Source organism: Gobius niger (genome assembly GCF_951799975.1).
Source record: "Gobius niger genome assembly, chromosome: 16".
Lineage (NCBI taxonomy): Eukaryota > Metazoa > Chordata > Actinopteri > Gobiiformes > Gobiidae > Gobius > Gobius niger.
The window spans coordinates 7,599,428-7,620,889 of NC_136867.1; the positions used below are offsets into that span (position 1 = coordinate 7,599,428).

Sequence of the window (21,462 nt, forward strand, 5' to 3'; positions counted from 1 at the left end):
GTGAGCTTTTTTGGAGCTATATGACATGTGGGAGAGGCTGCGTATGTGCTCCGTTTGCGTGACAGAGCGCACGGACAAAGACCAGACGGGGATATATTAACTCGACTAAGGTTAGGTAAGAACATATCTCAGTATGTAAAAACGGTGGCCTATTCCTTCAAATGTTCAGCTATTTGTACGAGGTCTAAGCTTAATTTATCTTCATCTTAATTATAACCCTCTTCAAGATTGAAAGATTCAAAAGATTCAAAGATTTTTTTATCTGTCAAACCATTTGTGAATGATTTGAAATGATATTTCTCTCATCCTTGATTGTGGAGCGAGGCGTGGGGGGAGGGGGTGGGAGGGCAGGGAGGGCAGGGAGTTCAGCTTCCTGATAGCCTGGTGGATAAAACTGTTCTTCAGTCGACTGGACCTGGCCCGTGGATCCCGCATTCTCCTCCCTGAAGTCATTACCTTGAAGAGGTGCGTAGGGTCACCTTTGCAGGTCAAGTACATCTCCTTAATAGAGGGGAGAGGGTATTCGCAGATCTTCTCCACTGCTCTCCCTTGGTAGAAGTTGGACATAACGGAGGCTGGGACTCTAGCTTTTCTCAACTTATGGAGAAAGTAGAGACGCGGTAACTTTTCTTGACCGGTGATGTAGTGTGCACGGTCCAGGAGAGCTTCTCTGTGATGTGCACACCCAGGAGCTTAGTGCTGGTCACCCTCTCCACTGCAGCACCGGTGATTGTTAGAGGAGCATTCTGGACCCGCGCTCTTCGAAAGTCCACAACAATCTCTTTTGTTTTCTCCACATGTAGAGAGAGATTGTTCTGTGTGCGCCACATGCTCAGACTGCTCACTCACTCCTGTAGTTTGACCCGTCACTGTTGCTGATGAAGCCCACCACTGTTGTGTCGTCTGCAAACTGGATGAAGAGTTTTGAGCAATGGGCGCTGGCTGCTCTGCTTTATGATCACGACACTGGGGGCCGCCATTGCTCCGCCATTGCTGTAGTACCTCCATATCGCCTTAAACACCTTAAAAACAACTTTAACGCCAGTTTTCAATATTTTCAACACTAGGGGCGACAGTGGCACAGATGGTAGAGCGGGTCGTCTCATGATCGGAAGGTCGGGGGTTCGAATCCCACCTCCTGAAAGTGCACATTGTTGTTGTGTCCTTGGGCAACACACTTCACCCACATTGCCCCCAGTGTCTGCGTACATTGGTGTATGAATGGGTGAGTGGATCCTTGCTGTAAAGCGCTTTGAGGGCCTAATGTAGGTGGAAAAGCGCTCTATAAGTTGAGACCATTTAACATTTTAACATTTACTAGACTAGGCTAGATATTCCTCCTGAGATAACGCTGGGTTTGTCACAATTTATGAAACCAGGCTGGTTTTCGTAAGAAGAATTTTTGAAATCTCGTACTTAATGACGGTCGGACTGTTAGCATTGGAGCAGCGCGAGCTACACGTCACACAAGGGCGGAGTCTACAGTGAAGATCCCGCCCTTATGTCCTTTTTAGGAACATGCTTCGTCAGAGCTGGGGAGGGGGAGTCTGTAAATCCGCCATGAATCCCCCCACGACCGTGGCCATTATGGTAAACGGGGAGGAGTGAGCAGAAGACGTCCATTATTTTATTATTATTACAGTCTATGGTTTTGAGTCGTACTTTGAAGTGCAGTCATGGGTCAGCAGAGTGAACAGGAGGGGGCTCAGCTCTTCTCTCCCCTAAACCAGATACATACATACATACATATTACAAATGTATACCGGAATATTTATGGTAGCGTACTTGCTTAACCTGGAACAAATGCATTAAGTGAGCCCTACTTTCCATTTTTCTCCGACTGCCAACTTCCTGCGTCAGCCTCTGTTAGCTTAACATTGATTCTTTCACTTAGAACAGCATGTGTGCCTCTTTTTATGGTGTTTTTTGGGCTGTGTTACGGTGGTACGAGAGAGACAAAAAAAACTAATCTGAATCAATATCGGCAGCCATTCACACGGCAGTTAAAGCGGATAATCTCCGGCCGTTGTCCTTTATCTGAACATACAAGCCATCAGTGTAACAGAGTATCTCATAAAGCCTGTTCCATTTAAGATAAAGGCTATGATTGGTCTGATGGACCGGTGTGGGAGGAAATGGCTCATTTCCTTTGCAGAGAAGTTAATGGGTCTTGCCGGATCGCCGGTATTTCCGTTTCTGCCCACAACAATATTGTAGTTCATTCCCCATTAAAAGAGCAATACATTGTTTATAGCAACATTTAAATACTACACTATTACGGACATCTGTATTTAGAAGCGGATTTAGAGCATTCAGTCATTCTGGACCATTTCTCTGCATCCTTCATCTGAAAATCTGTTTCCAGGATCTTGGTCAGTAGTACCTACAGTAGCTGGAGGTTTTCGCCTTGCATTTACAAGGGGAAACTGGGGCTCTTGAACAAACTCCCCCAGATATGTGCAGGAACATGAACTCCAGGCCCATTGCGGTCTTGGGAACCAAACCTGAGATCTTTTTTTTTCCTTCTTCCCCGCAGGTACCTCTACTTTGAGTACAACGAGATCCACGACATCGACCCCGGCACCTTCAACACCATGCCCTCGCTGCAGCTCTTATTCCTGAACGCCAACCTGCTGCGGAGCCTGCCTCTGGGGGTCTTCTCCGGGGTCAACCTGGCCCGACTCAACCTACGGAACAATCACCTCCTTCAGCTGCCCATGGAGGGGGTCTTAGAGCACCTCACGGCACTAGTGCAGGTCAGTACACAGGCCAAACAATGTGCTCACGACAGGTTTGATTTCTCTATTGTACTTCCATGTATGGCTTGTTTTTGTCCTATTGTTATAGAACTCTCACCTGCTCACCGGCTCACTTTTAAAATATAGGCTGCTTTGAATGTTGTGATTAATTGGCAAGTCTCAAAGATCTATTCACCGATCAGACACCGCGCTGTATTTTTCTACAGAGAGAACTGCTGCTGTTTACTGCATCGTGGCTAATATTAGCACTAACGTCCCAAGCATTTTAAATATGGACTGTGGGGGCACTGCAGAGATAGTCATAATCATTTCAGTCCCTTTGTAATATTTATCAGGACAATGTAGGGGGCCATAGCGCCATTTACAGTGCAGACAATCGCATAGTCATAGTTTATTTATTCATCACCACATACAAAACATTCCCGAGGCTGAGACACAGAGAAAGGACTTTACGTTGAATAGGCATTTTCAAGAACTGATAGGTCCCATACAGGAAAAGGAGCAAACGCCTATTTGTATATGTTCAATAACTTTCAGCCTCCTACTGTGCAGTTGGGAGATGCGTCGTTTTAGGAACAACAAACAACGGCGTGGCTTCTGGCTTGCGGATGTTTGTTGTCAAATAGAGAAAGACAAATTGCGTTTCAGATATTGCCTTCGAAGTCCGCGTCTCATATTAGACGCTCTCCGCAATAGTTTGTAATTCAGTTATTTCCTTAACTCATCCACGCGCATTGAGATCTCAGATTATCATCCGGTTACGTCCCTGGGAAAAAGACGCGGTGTCCGTTGCCAAATCACAAATCACTGCGACTGGTTTGATGTCTCTACACGGAAATAGTACCGGAGCAAAGACTTAAATAGACTCTTGGGAAGAAATTCGAATTTGACTTCAAAGACTTGGCAAAATAACGTGTGTTCTGCAAATTGTTCTCTTTTACAAAGCAGCCAGGAGACAAACACTAATATTTTGTTTTTTGGTTTGTTTTTTTATGTTGTGTGTGTGCTTGGCTGCTTCTACCAATTCTAGTGTTTTGAAACCCCAGCCAGCAGGTCTTCAAAACTTGGATGGCACATTTGCTTTGGCCTCTCAGCCTACACATGTTGTACCAAACGGAATTTGCTGTTTTGTGGGAAAAATAGCGCTGCGGAAATAGTTTTCTTTCTTCTTTCTTTCTTGGGTCGTCTCCGGTTGCTGCGGATTCACGATGGGCTAATCCTCCAAGTTAGATATTCCTGATGATTTACCAGGCACGAGGAGATGGGTTCTCTAGTCTGGTGGCGTTGGAAGGATGTGTCAAAACCCGTCGACACATTTCAGGGACAATACAAACTTCTTCTTGGCAAGTGTCTCGGCTTGTTAAGGCTTTTGTGGGCAGTCAAGAGTCTTTCCGTTCAAGTTTGAAGGGTTTTTGGCCATTGTTCCTTACAAAAAGGTTTCCAGTTCTGAGAGATTTCTGGGTTGTCTGGCACGCACCGCTCTTTAGAGGTCTATGCACAGATCTTCGATGACATTGAGGTCAGGAGACTGTGAAGGCCACGGCAGAACCTTCAGCCAACGCCCATCGTCCATCGTCCATCATGGATATTGAGCTGCGTTTATGATCATTACCCAGCTGTAGAAACCATTCCCTTTGTACCTTCAAACCTTTCCCACAAACGGCATTACGTTTGCCTTCAGAATTGGTTGGAATCTACAACACAACCCCAAAGCATGACTGTCCCAACCCCTTTCCCCTTCTTCACAGTTGGACGGATGTTCTTTTCGCGAAAACCCCTATGAAACACTCTTGTTCATTCCGAAAAAGTTTCATCCGTCTTATTTGTTGAAATGTAATTACACATTCATTTGTCCAAATCATTAATCCCTATTCGGCTCATCGTAGCACATTCCAGTTTTACGCGCAGGTACAATCCTTACTCAAAAAATCCAATTATGGCCCGTTTTGTCAACGTCTCCATAGTCGAAAAGATTCCCCGGAATTGGTCCAAAAAACGCCTGTCGTTGTGAGCGACAGTGGCGGAGCGTGAGCCCAAGATTAGCCCACCCCCCCTGCTGATGTACTAAATGAGAATGACTGTAATTACCAGTTTGTTTATTTCCAATGCTATGATTAATCCGGCTAATAGATTGGCCCAGACACATTATTTAATCACTCTTAATAAAATCGACTTGATGAAACTATCGGCGTATTCAAACTAGCTTGATCTTCGACGCCCTTGGCACCGCTTTCTCCCTCTCTTTCTCTTTCGGCGTCTCCGTTTCCCCCCCCCCCCCTCTGCTCGATGCTTTTGTTTGGAAGAAGCCGCTCCCGCACTGTGGCATATGGGACCGCAAATGTGCCGCAGGTAATCTAATTGAAAAAAATTGCAATGGAGTGGATTTGCATAAGTGGCTTTATAATAAAACAGCTGAAGTGAAAGCTGCGGCCCTACTCAAGGAAGGAAGCGTGATTGAAATGAGAAAATTAGTTGTAGTGTGGAGCTTTCTATTAATAAATAATAATCATTAAAAAAAAAAAAAAAAGTTGGTAGAAATGAGTGGAAGAGTTTGGAAGAATTTTGCGGAGACTTGTGCAGTTCTCCAGCAGTGACTCTCGGAGATTTCCAGGTCGCTGACCGTGCGATGGAGAGGAGAGAAACTTTCCTTTTCCTGGCTATTTCAAAACATTTTCAGTGCACTTGAAGTCACACTGTGCAGCGTTTCACCCAGTAAATAGAATACAATTCAAGCATGCTTTCATTAAGGGTGATGGAAATGACCTACAATAACAAAACATCATTGTCTCCGTGGAGATGTTGCCGCTGTGCTTTGGCTACAGGGAGCCTGAAATGTTGGGTGAAGTTAAACAGCAGGTAAAAAAGAAATACATTTTTCATTTTTAGCTCGTTTTCTCCCTTAACATCGAACAAAAAGACCGAACTCACCCTGCACGATGTTTATGACGCTTTGACGCCCTGCCGAAGACTTCACTAAAACATTGCAGGGGCGGTTTCCGACACTTATTCATCCACAAAAATTGACATGTTTGGAATCCATGTGTAGCATGAACGGCAGCGAGGACACTGCAATCCAAATATGGTCATTTCCTTTCTGGGGGACTGCTGTGGCCATAGCCGTGGCTAAAGTGAAGTACCGTCCATCCATCCATCCATCCATCCATCCATCCATCCATCCATCCATCCATCCATCCATCCATCCATCCATTCATCCATCCATCCATCTTCTTCCACTTGTCCGTTGCCGGGTCGTGGGGGCCGTCCGAGCTGCCCACATCACATTGCACCAGCCCCTCATGGCTCCTCCTGCAGGTGGTGGGTCCACTCAAGGACGGCCTCATGGTTCTGACCGGGCCTGTTGGTCTCTCAAAAGGGGATTCTGAACCGCCCTTTGTCTGACCCGTCACCTATAGGACCTGTTTGCCATGGGAGACCCTACCAGGGGCACGAGGCCCCCGACAACAGAGCTCCCAAGACCATTCGGGCGCTCAAACCCCTCCAACACGTTAAGGTGGCGGTTCTAAGATGGGTGAAGCGAAGTGCCTTATTTTTATATGAAAACATGAAATGACTGAAAACTTGCAATGCATTTTTTCCTCATATTTATATTGGTAATCCACGGCAAAAGTTTCAAATTCCCATTCCCCTGCAGTGCCTCGCCTCGTAATAAATGAAGCCCTCCTCTAAATGCTCACAGCCTTGAGTGCCAAGTGGCAACAGTGATGGAAGGCTACGCTGTTCGTGTCATTTTTATCCTCTTTCATTTTGAGGATTTTTTTCTCTTTTAGAACAGAGCATCAAAAGTTTGCTGACATAATGACATTTTCTTAACCTTCTCCTGCTCCTGATTGCCAGCGCCGCCTATACTAATGAGCGCTGCATATACATCAGTGAGGAGCCCCAGGGCGCGGTGGAGCATCCTTCCCGCTTCCTTCCGTTCGACAACGGGAGGCCAGGTGGGTGTGGGATTAGCACCCGTTGTCATCGTGAATTTCCGCTCTTTGCACCGCTCCGTGGAAAAACAACAATCTGAACAAGTGTGGGTTGTGAGGAGTTAACAGGATGTGGACGCTGTAGCTTCGGGGGAGGCACTCTTTAACTGGTATCTGTTTACAAATTGGTGCGCTGTGGTGAATAGAAGGTACGGAGGCTAAGGAGTATTTTTGGATGCATAGCTCGACGATGGAGTAGGAATCCTAATCTTCCATTTGTATGCGGTGGAGTAAACCTTCGAGATTCAGATCACAGTGCACTTTTTTTGAACGACGTCCAGCATTAACATTTAGAGGCAAGGCTGAAACATGAGCTACCAAAGTATCACAAGAATCCCTTTTGGACTGCTTAGCCTGGGTATTTCACTTTTCATAACCGGAAAAAAGTATTTCTATTGGAAACAGTTAAAAGTAATCCTTACCTGTTGTTTTTGTGCCGGCAGAGATCACATGGATTGGTGTGAATAAAGCTTTTTAGATATTCTCCTATAATGATGAAGTCATGGGGATTGTAAAATGTCTAAAACTGGAGTAATCCTTCACATAAAAGCATATGGTGTGTTAGATGTGTTTACCTGCAGAGAGTTGTTTTCAGCTAACGTTTGTCTTTGGACTGTGTTGCCCACAAATGTGTCTCAAGATAAAAATCAATTCCTAAGAAGCATTCCTTTAGGCAAACAGAAACTAGGATGTAATTGTACTATCTCTGCCCTATGAACCTGCGTTTAGGCACCTCAGCATTAGATGCTTCATTATATATTATATATTATTACTTGAAATCACTTTTGTGTATGGAAAGGGGACTTAAAGGGGGGGTATTATGCAAAATCGACTTTTTCAAGCTTTACATCATGTTATTATGTCAGCCCCTCATTAAAAACATGCCTGAAGTGTTGCCATGGCACATTCACGTATTTTTGAGTAATCTGTAAAAACTCTGATGGCGGCCATTTTAGGGATAGGTTTGCCTGAGTCCTCCTAGGAACGCCCCACCTCCTGGAGACGCCTCCGAGCTTTCGTCACCAGCCGAGTAACCAACCACTGCTCCTCAGCAGAACCCCCTCCCTACTGTTCTTAAAGAGACAGGGGCCTATTTCAAGACATTCGCTACAGCCATTTTGAGAGAGCAATTTTATACAAGGCAGTTATTCTAATTTACTGCATTTACAGACCAACAGAAGGTTTGGTCATCATTGTAGTGTGCTATAGACTGGTGCTATGTGATTGAAAAAAGCATAATACCCCCTCTTTAATTACCTTTGGCTTGGGAATCAAACATACCCAACGGCCCGCTAGCTAACCGGCGGTGCTGTGATGAACGCAATTTGATTGAAGAATGTCCCTGTTAGTGGTTTATTAACTTAAAAACCTTGATATTCTGTCAATAGTCGCATTTCGACAGGCTGGAGTTTGTTTGCGGGTGTTTCGACAGCCAAAAGTTAACTACTCAGCGCCAAAAGGGGGGGGGTCCAAAGCACTCCAACCCCAGACCGCTTCAGCCCTGAGGTCTGTTTGCTTGTCAGACCGGTTTAGGGGAGATGGTTGGGGAGAAGAGACGCAACGCACGCTACATTATGAGTCAGATGAGGGAGAATGCACTGGAGAAAATACCACAAGCCTAAAAGCATAATACACATGCATTTGTCATAATTAACCGAGACCTGACCTGATTTGGTGAGCAGTGTCGTATTCTGAGAGAACGGCAACTTACTTAAAGGAACAGGCCGCCGTTTTTCCGTACTGAAACATGTTCTTACCTGAGCTTAGACGAGTTGATGTGTACCTGTCTGGTCTTGGAACGACCAAAGATGTTGCTAGCATTTGGCCTCTCCCAATGTATTCCAATGGCTCCAAACGGGGGTGAAGTTGGAAGCTACCACGCTCTTCCACGGGCACGCACAAAGACCAGACAGGTACGCATCAACTCGTCTGAGCTCAGGTGAGAACATATCTCAGTATGGAAAAACGGTGGCATGTTCCTTTAATATAGAGCTAAATGTTTAGCTAAATGAAGCTAGTTTATTAGCAACAGCTTTTTCTAGCCTGGGACTCCTATGAGATGATGAATGAAAGATCTACCACTTGTAAAATCTACTGCTTTGCCTGTTGAGTTGTTAAAATGTAGCACTGAAAGAGATAGACTTGAATTTAATATTAAAAAAAAGCATTAAGTAGTTCTCACTCTGCATTAACCGGCATGAATGTGGCCCCACAGTGCCTCCTGTCGGCCAATTCCATACTTCTCCAGGCCACCGAATGAAACGTAAACCTGTGGGGATGACCTGGGGCAAAACATAATCCAGAGAATCCAGACTGTAGCGCTCCTCCCGCAGTAGAAGAAGAAACAATCCAAGTAAACAGAATGACAGAATTGACTTCAAAACCACTTCACCTGGGATCAAATCACATTCCATTAAAACGGCATCCATCTATCCGGAGTCAGGCCACGGAGGCAGATCAAAAAAACAGATTTTTCTGCCCCAGCGTGTCATGTGATATCATTTCATGTGCTAGTAAATGGTAAACGATGTGTTTGTCGGAGGAAAAAAAAAGACCAAAACAAAGCTGGAACAAAGCCACGACGAGCCGACCGGGTTGAACCGAGTGGGAGGTGACTCGTACGTACAAAAAAAAGGGAACATCCAAGCAAACCGAGATAGCACGTCCAAGCGGTTACACAATTGCCAAGATAGCTTTTAAATATCTCTCGTAGATTTGATATAGCATTGTGTTGGATGGAGGCAAGTTCCCGGTGTTGTTCTGGTATGAAAAGCGAACCTGGGAGTTTTGTGTTTTTGCGATCCCGCTCCCTCCTCATTAAACATTCCTGGACTTGTGTCTTATTTGCGTAATCCTGCAGTCAGTCGGTTTCCTTTTCCCAGAGATGAAAAGCGCTTAACCCGCTGATGTCCTGAGCTGGTGTGTTTAAAGCCCGGGGGCCCCAGTATTTCCAAAATTGAAATCTGGATCAAAATGGTGCAATTTTGTCGGAGTGAATATTTTGTCCACTTGTGATGTGTTTAGCAATAATCACTTGTTTGATGAAAAAGAAAATAGCACATCCATCACCAGTGACAGCAGAGCACCATCGGCTCTGGACAATCAGGACAAAATGATATAAAAAGATACAATGTACGAACTGGCAGAAAGTACTGGCTTCTTAGACTCAGATTTTTGTGCCATAAGGACAATGCTGGCGACTGATTTGTAATGTCTCTACTGGAAAATTAAGAAAAAGATGCTGATTAGAATCTTGTTTCATTTTACTATTGAGCTGTAGCGGGGGATACACATTAGTTTAAAGCACTGCACTATCAGTTTTCAAGCCGTCAGATGTAGTTGAGCATAAACCGTAAACTGCAGCTTCCAATTCGTTTCTAGCTCACCCAATACCCCTCGATTGATACAGTTTGTTCCCATGAATTAACCAGCATGTTTGTGGAGGTAAGGGAAACCATACCACCCGGAGGAAACCTGCTGGCTGCCTTCAGTCATCCTCTGAAATGGTGCGTCCCTGTTTCTGAGCGTGGTGTCCTGCACTGGTCAGCTCCACCTCCTCCTTACTCCTGTGCAGCTCCCTCCGCTCCACAACAGTCTTTCACCGTCCTCTGGGAAAAGCCTAGCAGTTAATCTCTTTTATTCTCCAGTGAATGTCCATTAGCCAGAACAATAGTAGGGATAGATGGCATGTGCGGCTTAGCTGTGAGTCTGGCCCGGATACCTCCTCCTGTGTCTCGTTTTTGCTTCCTGTAGCGCCTCTTGTGACGCCTCCACTGTGCTGCAGGTGTGGGGGGCTCTTGATGCCTCTTCGGTGTTTCAGAGGAAGACACTTGTAGGTCTCAAATGTCTTTAGCTCATAAGCTAGCTGTTTGTTTACTTTTAAAAAGCTGCTTCTTCAGGACCATTATGGACTCTCTGAAGTAAAAAAAAACTCCACCGGACCTCACAAAAACACGACAAAGACGCACAAAAGTATCTCGTAAAACAATGTGGAGCATGGAAACTACAAAAGCAGTGTGCATAAAAAAAAGAAAAAAATACAGCTGTACCAAGAGAGAGGGAGGTTGCTGCTTGTTTACACGTCACACTAATGGGTTCGTGTACAGTTTTGCCAGATGGCGGAACTGTTCCCACAACTGGTTTCTAGCACTAACAATACTTCTTGATTGATATATTTTTCTCACATGTATTGCATTGCACGGAATACATACATGTACTTACATTTTGGGTGCGTGTGTAGCGAAACGGTTCTCTTTGGCCTAGAGCTGCTCGATTATTGAAAAATAATCACAATTATTTTTGTCATAATTGAAATCACGATTATTTGTTGCCTTTAAAAATATAAATCATAAAAGTACAAATGATTTCAAATACGCCTTGATTAAAGAGAGGTCCCTGTTTCACACCTGCCCCCTGCTGGCCAGCCCTCACACCTGCACAAGTAAACTAAGCAGCGCGGACAGATGACATCATCACACAGCGCCTGAAACAACGCAAGTCGGCTTTGCAAAAAAAAAAATGGCCAAAGAAAAAAAAATAAAAAAAAATAAAAATTGTAATAATAGATTTTTCGCGATTATGCTAATTTTGTAATCGTTTGCTGTTGTAATCGAAATCGTAATCGAATTTCAATTAATTGCACAGCCCTACTTTGGCCTAACTCGTTTCTAGCTCTCACAATACTTCTCGATTTGATCTATTTTACTTTACATGAACCAATCATGCGCAGCTCTGGGTACGTGTATAGCTTTGTCAAACGGCAAAACAGTTCTCTATGGCCAAATACATCTCGATTTTGTTCACATTGATTAACTACACCCCCATTTTGCAGCTTTGCCAAACCGTGAAACTGTCATCTGCTGCCCTGACTCGTTTCTAGCTCTCAGGATACCTCTCGATTGATAGTTTGTTCACATGAATTAATTATCTGCACATTTTGGGGGTATGCACCTGGACCTTTGACACAAAATTCTCCAATCCATTGTTGTTAGTGAGCATTGCAGCTTAAACACAGGTTTTATTGCCACATAGTGATTTCGATAAATACAGCCTGATCCTTTCATTATCTCTGGACAAACGCCGCATTTGACAGGTCCGGGGTGTGTTTTCTGACATTTACGTGCCTCTTTCTGTGTTCTCTCTGAGGCATTATTTAACTGACTAGACTATCATTAGCCACCTCCAAAAGAAAAAAAGAAAAGAAAAAAAAATCATAAATCTATCAGGACCTCGCTTTGGTCACTGAGCGGTTTCGGAGATTAGGAAACGGAGAACCAGCCTAGAATTATGGGCGATTTTAGAGAAGTACTTTGAGCAAATGATGAGTTGTTTTGTCCCTCGGTGCAAAAACACAATTCACAGCACAGATGGAGAGTACGCTCGTGCCGCAAAGCTCCTCGAGAATGGAATGAATTACAACGGGTACAGTCGAGTTGTTTTGCCGGCGATGAACAAAAGCCATTGTCCAAAACCTTTATCACTGACAAAACAAATAGAAGCATATTGTAAGGCCGGTATAGTATCAATATTTTGATATGGCTTCACAAAGGTAGAGTCTGTAATTATTGTGTGTCTCAAGATATGAGGTAAACTTGTTGGTTTTTAGTGAAACCTAGGCTTGGTTTTCCCCTCATAAGGCAACCCAAGGTCAGCTGTAGTAGTAGTTGTGCCACATGCTACAGACCATGCCTTTATTTGCTACGGAAATCACAAATGAAAGGTTGCAATTTGCACATCTCGAAGACACAAACTGTTCGGCGGTAGTGGTGGGAACCTCTGGGTGCCTCATGATTCATGGCTCATGATAACGATAACCGTACGATGCTGCGATAATCGATATATTGCACAAAAATAACCTACGATTCATCACAATGTTTTAAGACATTCTTTTCATGTGCTTTGTTCCCCTTTTTCATTAAAATGCATGATGTCGGTCACTAATATGACATCATCAAAAGTATCGATATCGGAATAAAAAGTACCGGTATCGTATCGTCCCACAAAATATAGCAGTATGTGGCCAGTCACAGGAATCAGGTCACAGATTGTTAAAGTGTAGTCTCCAAGCTTTCCACCAATGCGTAACACATGGAAATCTGATAACATCTGGACACGTAGCGGCGATTTGAATTGAACAACTCAAAAAAGCCAAAAGGGCAGAAATAGGCCTTCAAAGTTTTGGCCAGTTCTCACCTCTCTCTGCTGCTTGAGTCACTTCCGTAGAGCCAACCTCTACAGCAACTGAGGCTTCTTTCGTGATCTCAGCTAAAAGAATCTGCAAAAAAGCGAAAATCACCAATTAAAAAAAAAAAATCTTCTTTCTTGATTTGTGGGAAGTCAGCCGACTTGTGTCCCTGGTTCTCGCAAAGGGGCACATGTATGACAAAATCGATGTATTGTCACAGCCCTATTCGGGAGCAAAACAACAACATATCCTGTCTCTGACGGGTCTTATTTCATTTAAAAATCTGCTCACCCTGTAGTGCATGAGTTTATCAGTCCAAACAGAAAGATAACAAGATGATTGGAATTGAATGTATTACCAAAGTTATGCAGCCTTAGTATTTAAATATTTGAGTTGCCATATATACCAAATACCTTCACTATATTAGAACCAGATTGGGAACATGTGCTGGTATTTCGGCAGTGAGAGAGAGGGTGTCCTTTTATGTTTTTATCGCCTAATGACTTCAGCTGTAGGATCTGGCGACCAAAAGTGTGGAGCTCATTCTCCCTTCCTAATTGTCTCGAGATGTATTTATTTATTTGACGGGGACATCACACAACAACTGTGTTGCACAGACAGCTACAGGCTCATTTTCATCTGGCGGAGGAGGCAGAGTGACGGGTTTATACAGTGAGCGGTGAACGTTCATACTTAATACCATACCAAATACAAAATGGAAGGAACAAAATAAACATCCAACAACTTTCATGACGAATGCAGGTAACACAGACAAGTTAAGTTTTTTAAATACTTACAGAGAAATCCTGCATATACCCAACCTTTTATATCGCAATGGTTTTAGTTAAACCTGCATGTGCAAGATGGGATGAAATGGCTCACTTCCTAATTTACTGGCTAACTGGTTAAGCTAAACATTATAGCTTTTAGACAATTAATTAACTTGCAGTAAATGCAAAAATTCTGATTGCTATTAAGAGTATGGCGAGTTGTACGGACTAATAAGGGTAGAATGTTATTTATATTGGAGTTATTTTCCGGGTGCCTATTGCCTTAGGCCCCTGAGTCCTATGAGACTTCACATTTCCATTTATATTAAGTTAATTGCACCTATACAATTATGCAAACTAGGTGCGATAATTGCCATTTTTATAAACTGTGCTGTGGCGTTGTTACTTTACATGTGGCCGAGCGGCTGCTCTCACAGCAAGCAGGTATAGAGGAGGTACTGTATGTCAGACGACATGAAGAAAGACAGGGCGGAAAGAGTGCATTAACATGAAGGGCTCGCCAGGTGATCGGTTAAGTGGTAAATGTCACAGGCTGTGAACAGCTGACAATCACAGCTGGTATAATGAAGAAAAAGTCGAATCTCTCATCTATTCAGGCCTGAACAGGATCTCCCAAACCCCATGTAAACCCAACAGGTTCTCTTTGTCGAATCCTGTTGAATTGGGTTCAAGTCACTGCACGTGCGGTCCTTACCCCGGAAACTAACTGTCAGGCTGACAAAAAAACACCAACATCGTCAGAAAACATGATGTTAGCTGCTTCTAATGGACTACTGCCATTGTTCAGCAAGGCCACGCACTACTGTTGCAAAGAGGATGAGAGGAGAGCTAACTGTTATGGCTGCATCAGTGCGGCGAATGTGTGTTGAGCTAATAGACACAGATAGATTAGCTCCAATCCATCACATGAAAACAAAAAATAATCCCCAATAAAGTCACTTAAACCACCAGCTACATATAAAGCGGCCTTTTTGTGTGCTTGTTGAATTTCTGTTTTTTTACTCTAACCTTAGCCTATCGTTGTATAGTGTCATATAACGCTAGCTGTTAGCCGCCGAGTGCTAATTAGGCTCTTTATTAGTGTTTTAGGTGGATAAATCAATGGTGGAAACTCTGGGGTAAACTGTGGGTGTTTAGTTAAAAATCCGTAGGACATCATAGTGAATGACATCAATGTGACAAGATGAGTGGTAGTGGTATTTTAACAAATTAAAAAGCCAGACAACGCCATCCAGTATAACCGGACCCATAAGCACAGAGGGAGGATGTTCCTTTAACACAGTTCAGTTTATTTCTTTGTTTTACTTTTAGGTTTCTGCTCGTATTTCATATCTTTATTGACATTAGACATTTCATTTCACAGGTTTCATTACATTTGGTAACTTGCATTAACTTTCCGTTGACTCGCGGTAAAATTAATGCTATGTTTGTGGTTACACCAACATCTAAGAGACTGAATGAACGAAAGCTACCTGGACCTGTAGAACACTGTGTACAGCCTGGGCACAGCCCAACCAGCCGGAAGACACCAGTGAGGAGGCAGAGGAAGTGCGGGTGACTGCTGACCGTTTCCATATTTAAAATGAATATTTTAATGAAGTTATTTAAAATAATGATATTGCCACACCCAAAACAGCAGTTTGGTCTGAAAGCACCTTGGGCTAAACGGGGCTAACTGAGCTTTGCTAAAAACAGCATAGCAGCCAAATGAGAGCCAGAAATGGTGAACCCCTGCCCCCTGCTGGCCGGGAGTTACTGTAGACTTCACATGTAAATGTAGTGAGTCACAGACCAGCGGCAAGAATCAGGAAATAAAGTGAATTTAGGTATGTCAAGATTAACCGTCCGGTGTTTGAATCCACATCAAAACACACAAAGTCAGCGGCATGTTTAATAATCCAAAGTGCAGCGAGCAAATCTTATCCAGAGGAAGAGTCCCAAAAGAACCACAGTAAAAACGAAAGTGAAACTGTGCGAGGCAGCGCAACGAAATCAGCGGAGTGGTTCATATGTTTTGGAACTCTTTCTGAATTCATGAGACAACAGATCATAGAAGGAATATCAATTTGCTGAATAATCGTAAAAATCACAATTTTTGTTTTATTGTGACTCAAAAGTTTAGAATCGTGACATCTCTATAGATGAATTATGAAGTCCAACCAATCAAAGGACGTTTTGTGACCCGACCAAGCCGCTTCATCCAGGCTCCGCAAGACGTATAAGGGCGGTGACACATGGCAGTTTAAAAACCGTACAAATCAGATGCGAGAGAGATTGCCTGGATACATCTGTGGACTTGTGGATGTTTGAATCAAGGACCTGCATGCCTAATGCATACAAAGTCATTCAAACCAAGGATAAAGCGTAGATTGTTGCTTGACAGATTTGTTTGAATTGTAAATTACACCGTAGCCAGAGCTTGTCTTATATGTGTGTCTATCCATTGCCTTGCCTCTCTCTGGAATATAAATGTGCGTGTCAAACGCAGCCGCCCTGCACACTCATTACTCTGAGCAGCTCCTATAGCGGCATGCACTGACCTATTCACCGCGCTGTCAGCTAACCTACATAACAGCCATGGAGGTGTGCTGTACCCACACAAAATGCACGCTTTTAACAATGCGGCCTGGTTATAGTTAGCGCACGTCTTATTTGTCTAATTTTGAAGACATTTCTGTGCGTGCTGTTGTTGCCCTCTATGACGGTAGCTCAGTCGGTTGAAACAATCGCCTGCTGTTCGAGGCACTTCACTCACCCTGCCTCTTGGAACGGAACAGCATCAGTGTGTAGAAAAGGGCTCAGGTGGAGAGCGGACATCTTGTGATCGAAGCTTGGCATATCCTCGGACACTTTGCATTGGTGTGAATGTGGATTGTAATGGTGGTTGGGGCTGTTGGTATAGGGTGGATTGTGCCCTACCAGCCCGAAGAAGATAGTTTGGCCATGGACAGAATCAAGATTAGCATGTTTGCAACTTCATAACATTTGTTCAGTAATGCTCGTGACACGCTAAAGGATCTTAGAACCGTTTGCATGTGATAAAAACATTTTCCCACAATTGATAATTTTGCACCCTTACAAAGCCACAGACTAGAAAAGACTCGGACAAGTGTGAGACGCCCAAAGGAGTCACCTGATGCAGCGTGAGGTGAGGATCGTAAATATCAAACATATTTGTTACTTACAATCTGACAGACACCTATTCACAAAGGGAGGAGATGTGCACTCGGCTGGTGTTTTGTTTAAATTAGCTTCATATTGTCATCAAAACAAGGACACACTATTTAAAGTAGGGTTGTCAAAATGTAAGCGTTAACTCACGATTAATCGGAATAAAATATTAATTGTGATTAATCGCATCATATGTTTTGACCGGACACAGTCCTGGATCTGAGCCACACATGACCTGAAAGACAAAGCTCTTTAAATTAACTGAATATTGTAAGCCAGGGGTCTCCAACCTTTTCACATGATGAGCTGCTTTTATGTAACAAAAGCGACAGAGAGCTACTTATGCATCAAAACGGTTTGTCTCATGATGCTATTTCAATGGAAATGACTTTAATTTTGTCCTTATAGTCTACTTTAAGTACCTAAAGGTTTGCAGATTCTGTTAAAAATGTTCAGCACCAAAGAAAATGTTTCTGAAATGTGATTATAAAGCGTGTGTAGAAATGTTAAAGCAGGGGTCTCCAACAGGCGGCCCACGGGCCAATCTGGCCGCCGACTTGTAGAGCACAAATTCTTGAGTATGTCAAAAAAGTCTCTTGCCCATTCCTGTACGGAGTTATGATTTTTTTAAAGAAATAACCAGAATGCTCCCTCCAGCCACTAGGGGGCAGCCTAAATAAAGAAAGTAAATAATTCCACATGTGTCCAGCAGAGGTAGCATGGCCTTGGTCACCTGTAAACTATAACTTCCCTACATGCACGTCTGGGTCTGATCTCAGTGGCCGCGTTTCATCGGTTGAATTTCAACCAACCATTCAGCGAGCGGGGGAGGCGGGTGGGCGTTGTAGGTGACGTCAAGTATTTGTGACGCATTTGCTGGTTGTAGTTTGGCGATGGCGGCGGATACGAAAGTAATGGAAGCTCTTCAATCCGTTCTGACTCGGCTCCCAAATATCCAGAAATTTAAATTGAAGCCTTGGAATGTGCAAGGAATGCTCCCAAGAGTTATGATAGAGTTATGATAGAGTTTTGATAGAGTTTTGATAGAGTTATGATAGAGTTATGAAGCTGCTTCACTCACTCGGGTACATTACATACGTCACCACCAAACGCTAGCGAAAATCAGATCCAATCGTTTCAAAGGAGTTCGTCCTTCCCATCTGATAACGGAGCTCAATTGTGAAAGTCCAGACCCAAGGTTATGGTTAAACCAGACTACAGCAGAGGGCACAGACATAAAAAGAGATAAGCATATAAACAACACATTATAACCACGTGGTAAATGGACAGGCTGCACCAGGGCGGCTGTGGCTACAATAGTAGCTTACCACCATCAAGTGCTGAGTGAATGAATAATGACCACAGTGTAGCAGAGACTCGTGACACAGGCTTGTTAAGTGCAACACAAGTGTAAGCCGAGGCTACAGTCCTGTCAGGCTCATTATTATTCATTTATTGAAAAAAGGTTTCCTCAATGGTATTTTCCCAATCAAAACATGTTTTATTGTTTGTTTATGGACACCGGCAATACACTCCCGATATATTTTGGCCTCCAACGAAATTTACTTGGAGACCCCTGTGTTAGAGTCATGGGCGAGCGAGATCCCCAATATAAGCTGTTGGGCTTTTCCCATAGATTTATGAAACTGAATGTTTGGTTAACGAAATACGAGAAAATGCTTTTTTATGTCAGCCATGTACTGATAATGAATATAATAGTTCGAGAAAAATTAGCCACGATTAATCGAATTTCACAAGTGTGATTAATCGCGATTAAAACAATGAATCGATTGACAGCACTAACGTTAAGCTAAAAGGACAAAGTCTATGAGGCATAATGTAGTTGTAAAAGCCCGAAGTAAGTTTTCAATACAGCCTTTCAAGGCAAGCTATAGTTGTGCGCTGGTGAAACTGTTTTGACATTTGAAAAGTACAGAAACCATCAATTTGGACAATGCTATCTTTATACGCCCATGTGTCAAAACCACCTCCAGCAAGGTCATCATTTCTACCTAAAACTTTGGCAAAACTTTGAAGTCAACAGTAGCATTGATGTGAGAGGGAACAAAAAAACACTTAAAAAGTCTGCGAGAGACTTAAAAGCAGCTTTGATAGTGTCCGTTGTAAAAAAAAAAAACAAAGCTCGGCTCACCTTGTATAATGTCAGCGAGGGAAGGAGAAACAATGCGGCGGCTCGCTTCCTCGCTCCTGAAAGATTGATGAAGATAGCGGCGCCTCCTCACCGCAGCCGCCTGTACCTGACATTAGCATAACGTTAAGGCGCTGGCTGATTATCGAGGAAACAATTGAGCGTGCACGCTTTGGTAAAGAGAAGATGTAGTGACATACTGTATGATGTGGCTAATCAGGCAAATGAGTGAGGGATAAATAGGTTTCGGAGTAGAGAAGCTCCTTTGAGTTCCAGTTATTGTAATCTGCAAACGGGTGCTTGACGTTTGAGGGTGTTACGCCAATTTGTTCACTCAAAGTTATGTATTTCAAAGCACATTTTAGTTGCATTCCTAAAGATCGGTAGTTCAAGATATACATTTTTGAATGAGCTTTTCTCACAGTTTTGTCATGCGGTGCAACACATGAAAATGACTTAAATTAATTGAAAAGATAACCAATAAAAAACATGAATATATATTACATCTTCAGTGAGACCTTAAAGCAGTACTTAGTAACTTGTTTACCTTAATAAGTCCTTTTTGTAGTCCCTCTGGGGGTAATACTAGTGTCTCTGGCCAGAAAACCACAATTGCAACTTGACTGCCACCGGACCAGAGGCACCAATAGAGTTCGGGAGTGTAACGTCATATCGCTAAGCATTATGGGATTAGCAGCAATTGTAAACTAATGGAGATTTTAAAAGTTAAAATACTGGAGTTATTGTTCACATTAAAACACTTGGACACCACAGTGAGTTAGATGTATTTACCAGCAGTAACTCTGCAGCCAACGGAGTTGTTCCAATGGAAATGTATGCTAACAGCTGCAAAGATGGCGGATCTCCATGGTAACTGTGGAATTTCCCGAACTCTATACGTGTGACGTCCCGACTTCCACTTCCGGGTATTAGCAGACCGGCAAATATGTGAGAAAAAAACATAAAAAACTCTGCCGCACCTACTGCTAAAAAAGTAACATTTACTAAAGTCACTACTTCCGGTTTTAGCGTAGCTGCTGTTAGCATTTTCCCCCCGCTAACCTGGATGTAACGATTTCGGTAAATATTACTTTTATAGCAGTAGGTGCAGCATTTTTGACTAATGGGCCTGATAAATAAGTATGTTCAGTAACTCTCTGTTGAGTTTCAGAAATATTGATTGTTGTATTAAAGAGTTTTTTGTAGTAGAGCTGTGACGTCACCACTTAACAAACGCATACACGCTATTAGAATCACGAAGAAGAAGCTAACTGCGGGCTAGCGCCACTTTAAACAGTATTTACAGCCAAGTTTGAGTGAGAATAATATTTCCATTGTGTAATTGGATGTACAATATCCCTCTCTTCCTTTGTCTTTTCTGTCAGTGTAGTCTTTACTCTCACGGACAATTAATAAGTAAAAAATTTGCAACATGCTACGACACCTGCATTTGCGCTTATGGCCTCTAGGGGCAAGAGTTACTTATTATTGCTTTAAAGGAATAGGCCACCGTTTTTACATACCGAGATATGTTCTTACCTCACTTTAGCCGAGTTAATATATCCCCGTCTGGTCTTTGTCCGTGCGCTCTGCCAGGCAAACGGAGCACATACGCAGCCTCTCCCACATGTCACATAGCTCCAAAAAAGCTCACGATAGAAGCTACCAAGCTCTTCCACGTGTTCCCTATTTAAATAAAGTTACGTGAAGTGTTTTCATGCGAAGTATATTTACACAGAAATGTAACATGTCGATTTTATAAGCACATAAAAAGGGGGACTATATTGTGAGGCGTAATGATACGAGGAGCAAAACGTCTGCGCAGTAACTCCTAAAGACTTCCTTGGTAGCTTGGTAAGCTTGGTAGCTTCTATCGTGAGCTTTTTTGGAGCTATATGACATGTGGGAGAGGCTGCGTATGTGCTCCGTTTGCGTGGCAGAGCGCACGGACAAAGACCAGACGGGGATATATTAACTCGGCTAAAGTGAGGTAAGAGCATATCTCAGTATATAAAAACGGTGGCCTATTCCTTTAATACAAACTATATGCAATGATTTGAATAACTTGCTTTGATATTTAGACATCAGATTAGTCATTTTTATTGCTTGTACTACATGACATACTTGGAACAACTCTTTTTAACAAGACATATAATTATCCTTTGCTGAAACAAAGATTTTTTTTTCCCCCCATTAAAAATACAAAGGAGTGTGAGACTGCAGGACACGCTGTTACACCGCAGGACACTTTACAAGGTACTGTTCAAATAAAAAAAGATTTTAGTCAAAAACCCAATGAACCACATGAAATAGGTTGTAGTACAAAGGAAAAAAATACTGTTTGTACCTAAACATAATAATCAGCTGCTTTTGTTTTGGGATTTCTTTGTTATATGGTAAATTTTCAACAGGGAAA

At 43.0% G+C, this 21,462-nt stretch overlaps 1 protein-coding gene across 2 annotated transcripts in view; it reads left to right on the plus strand.

Annotated features, from left to right (window-relative positions):
- Positions 1–21,462, plus strand: part of LOC306976016 (SLIT and NTRK-like protein 3) — a 99,325-nt gene that overhangs the window by 49,647 nt on the left and 28,216 nt on the right. For both annotated transcript variants that reach the window (XM_079573852.1, XM_079573853.1), the window contains exon 6: positions 2,537–2,756. In XM_079573852.1, the coding sequence (XP_079429978.1) occupies positions 2,537–2,756 (220 nt within the window). The remainder of the gene's footprint in view (positions 1–2,536; positions 2,757–21,462) is intronic.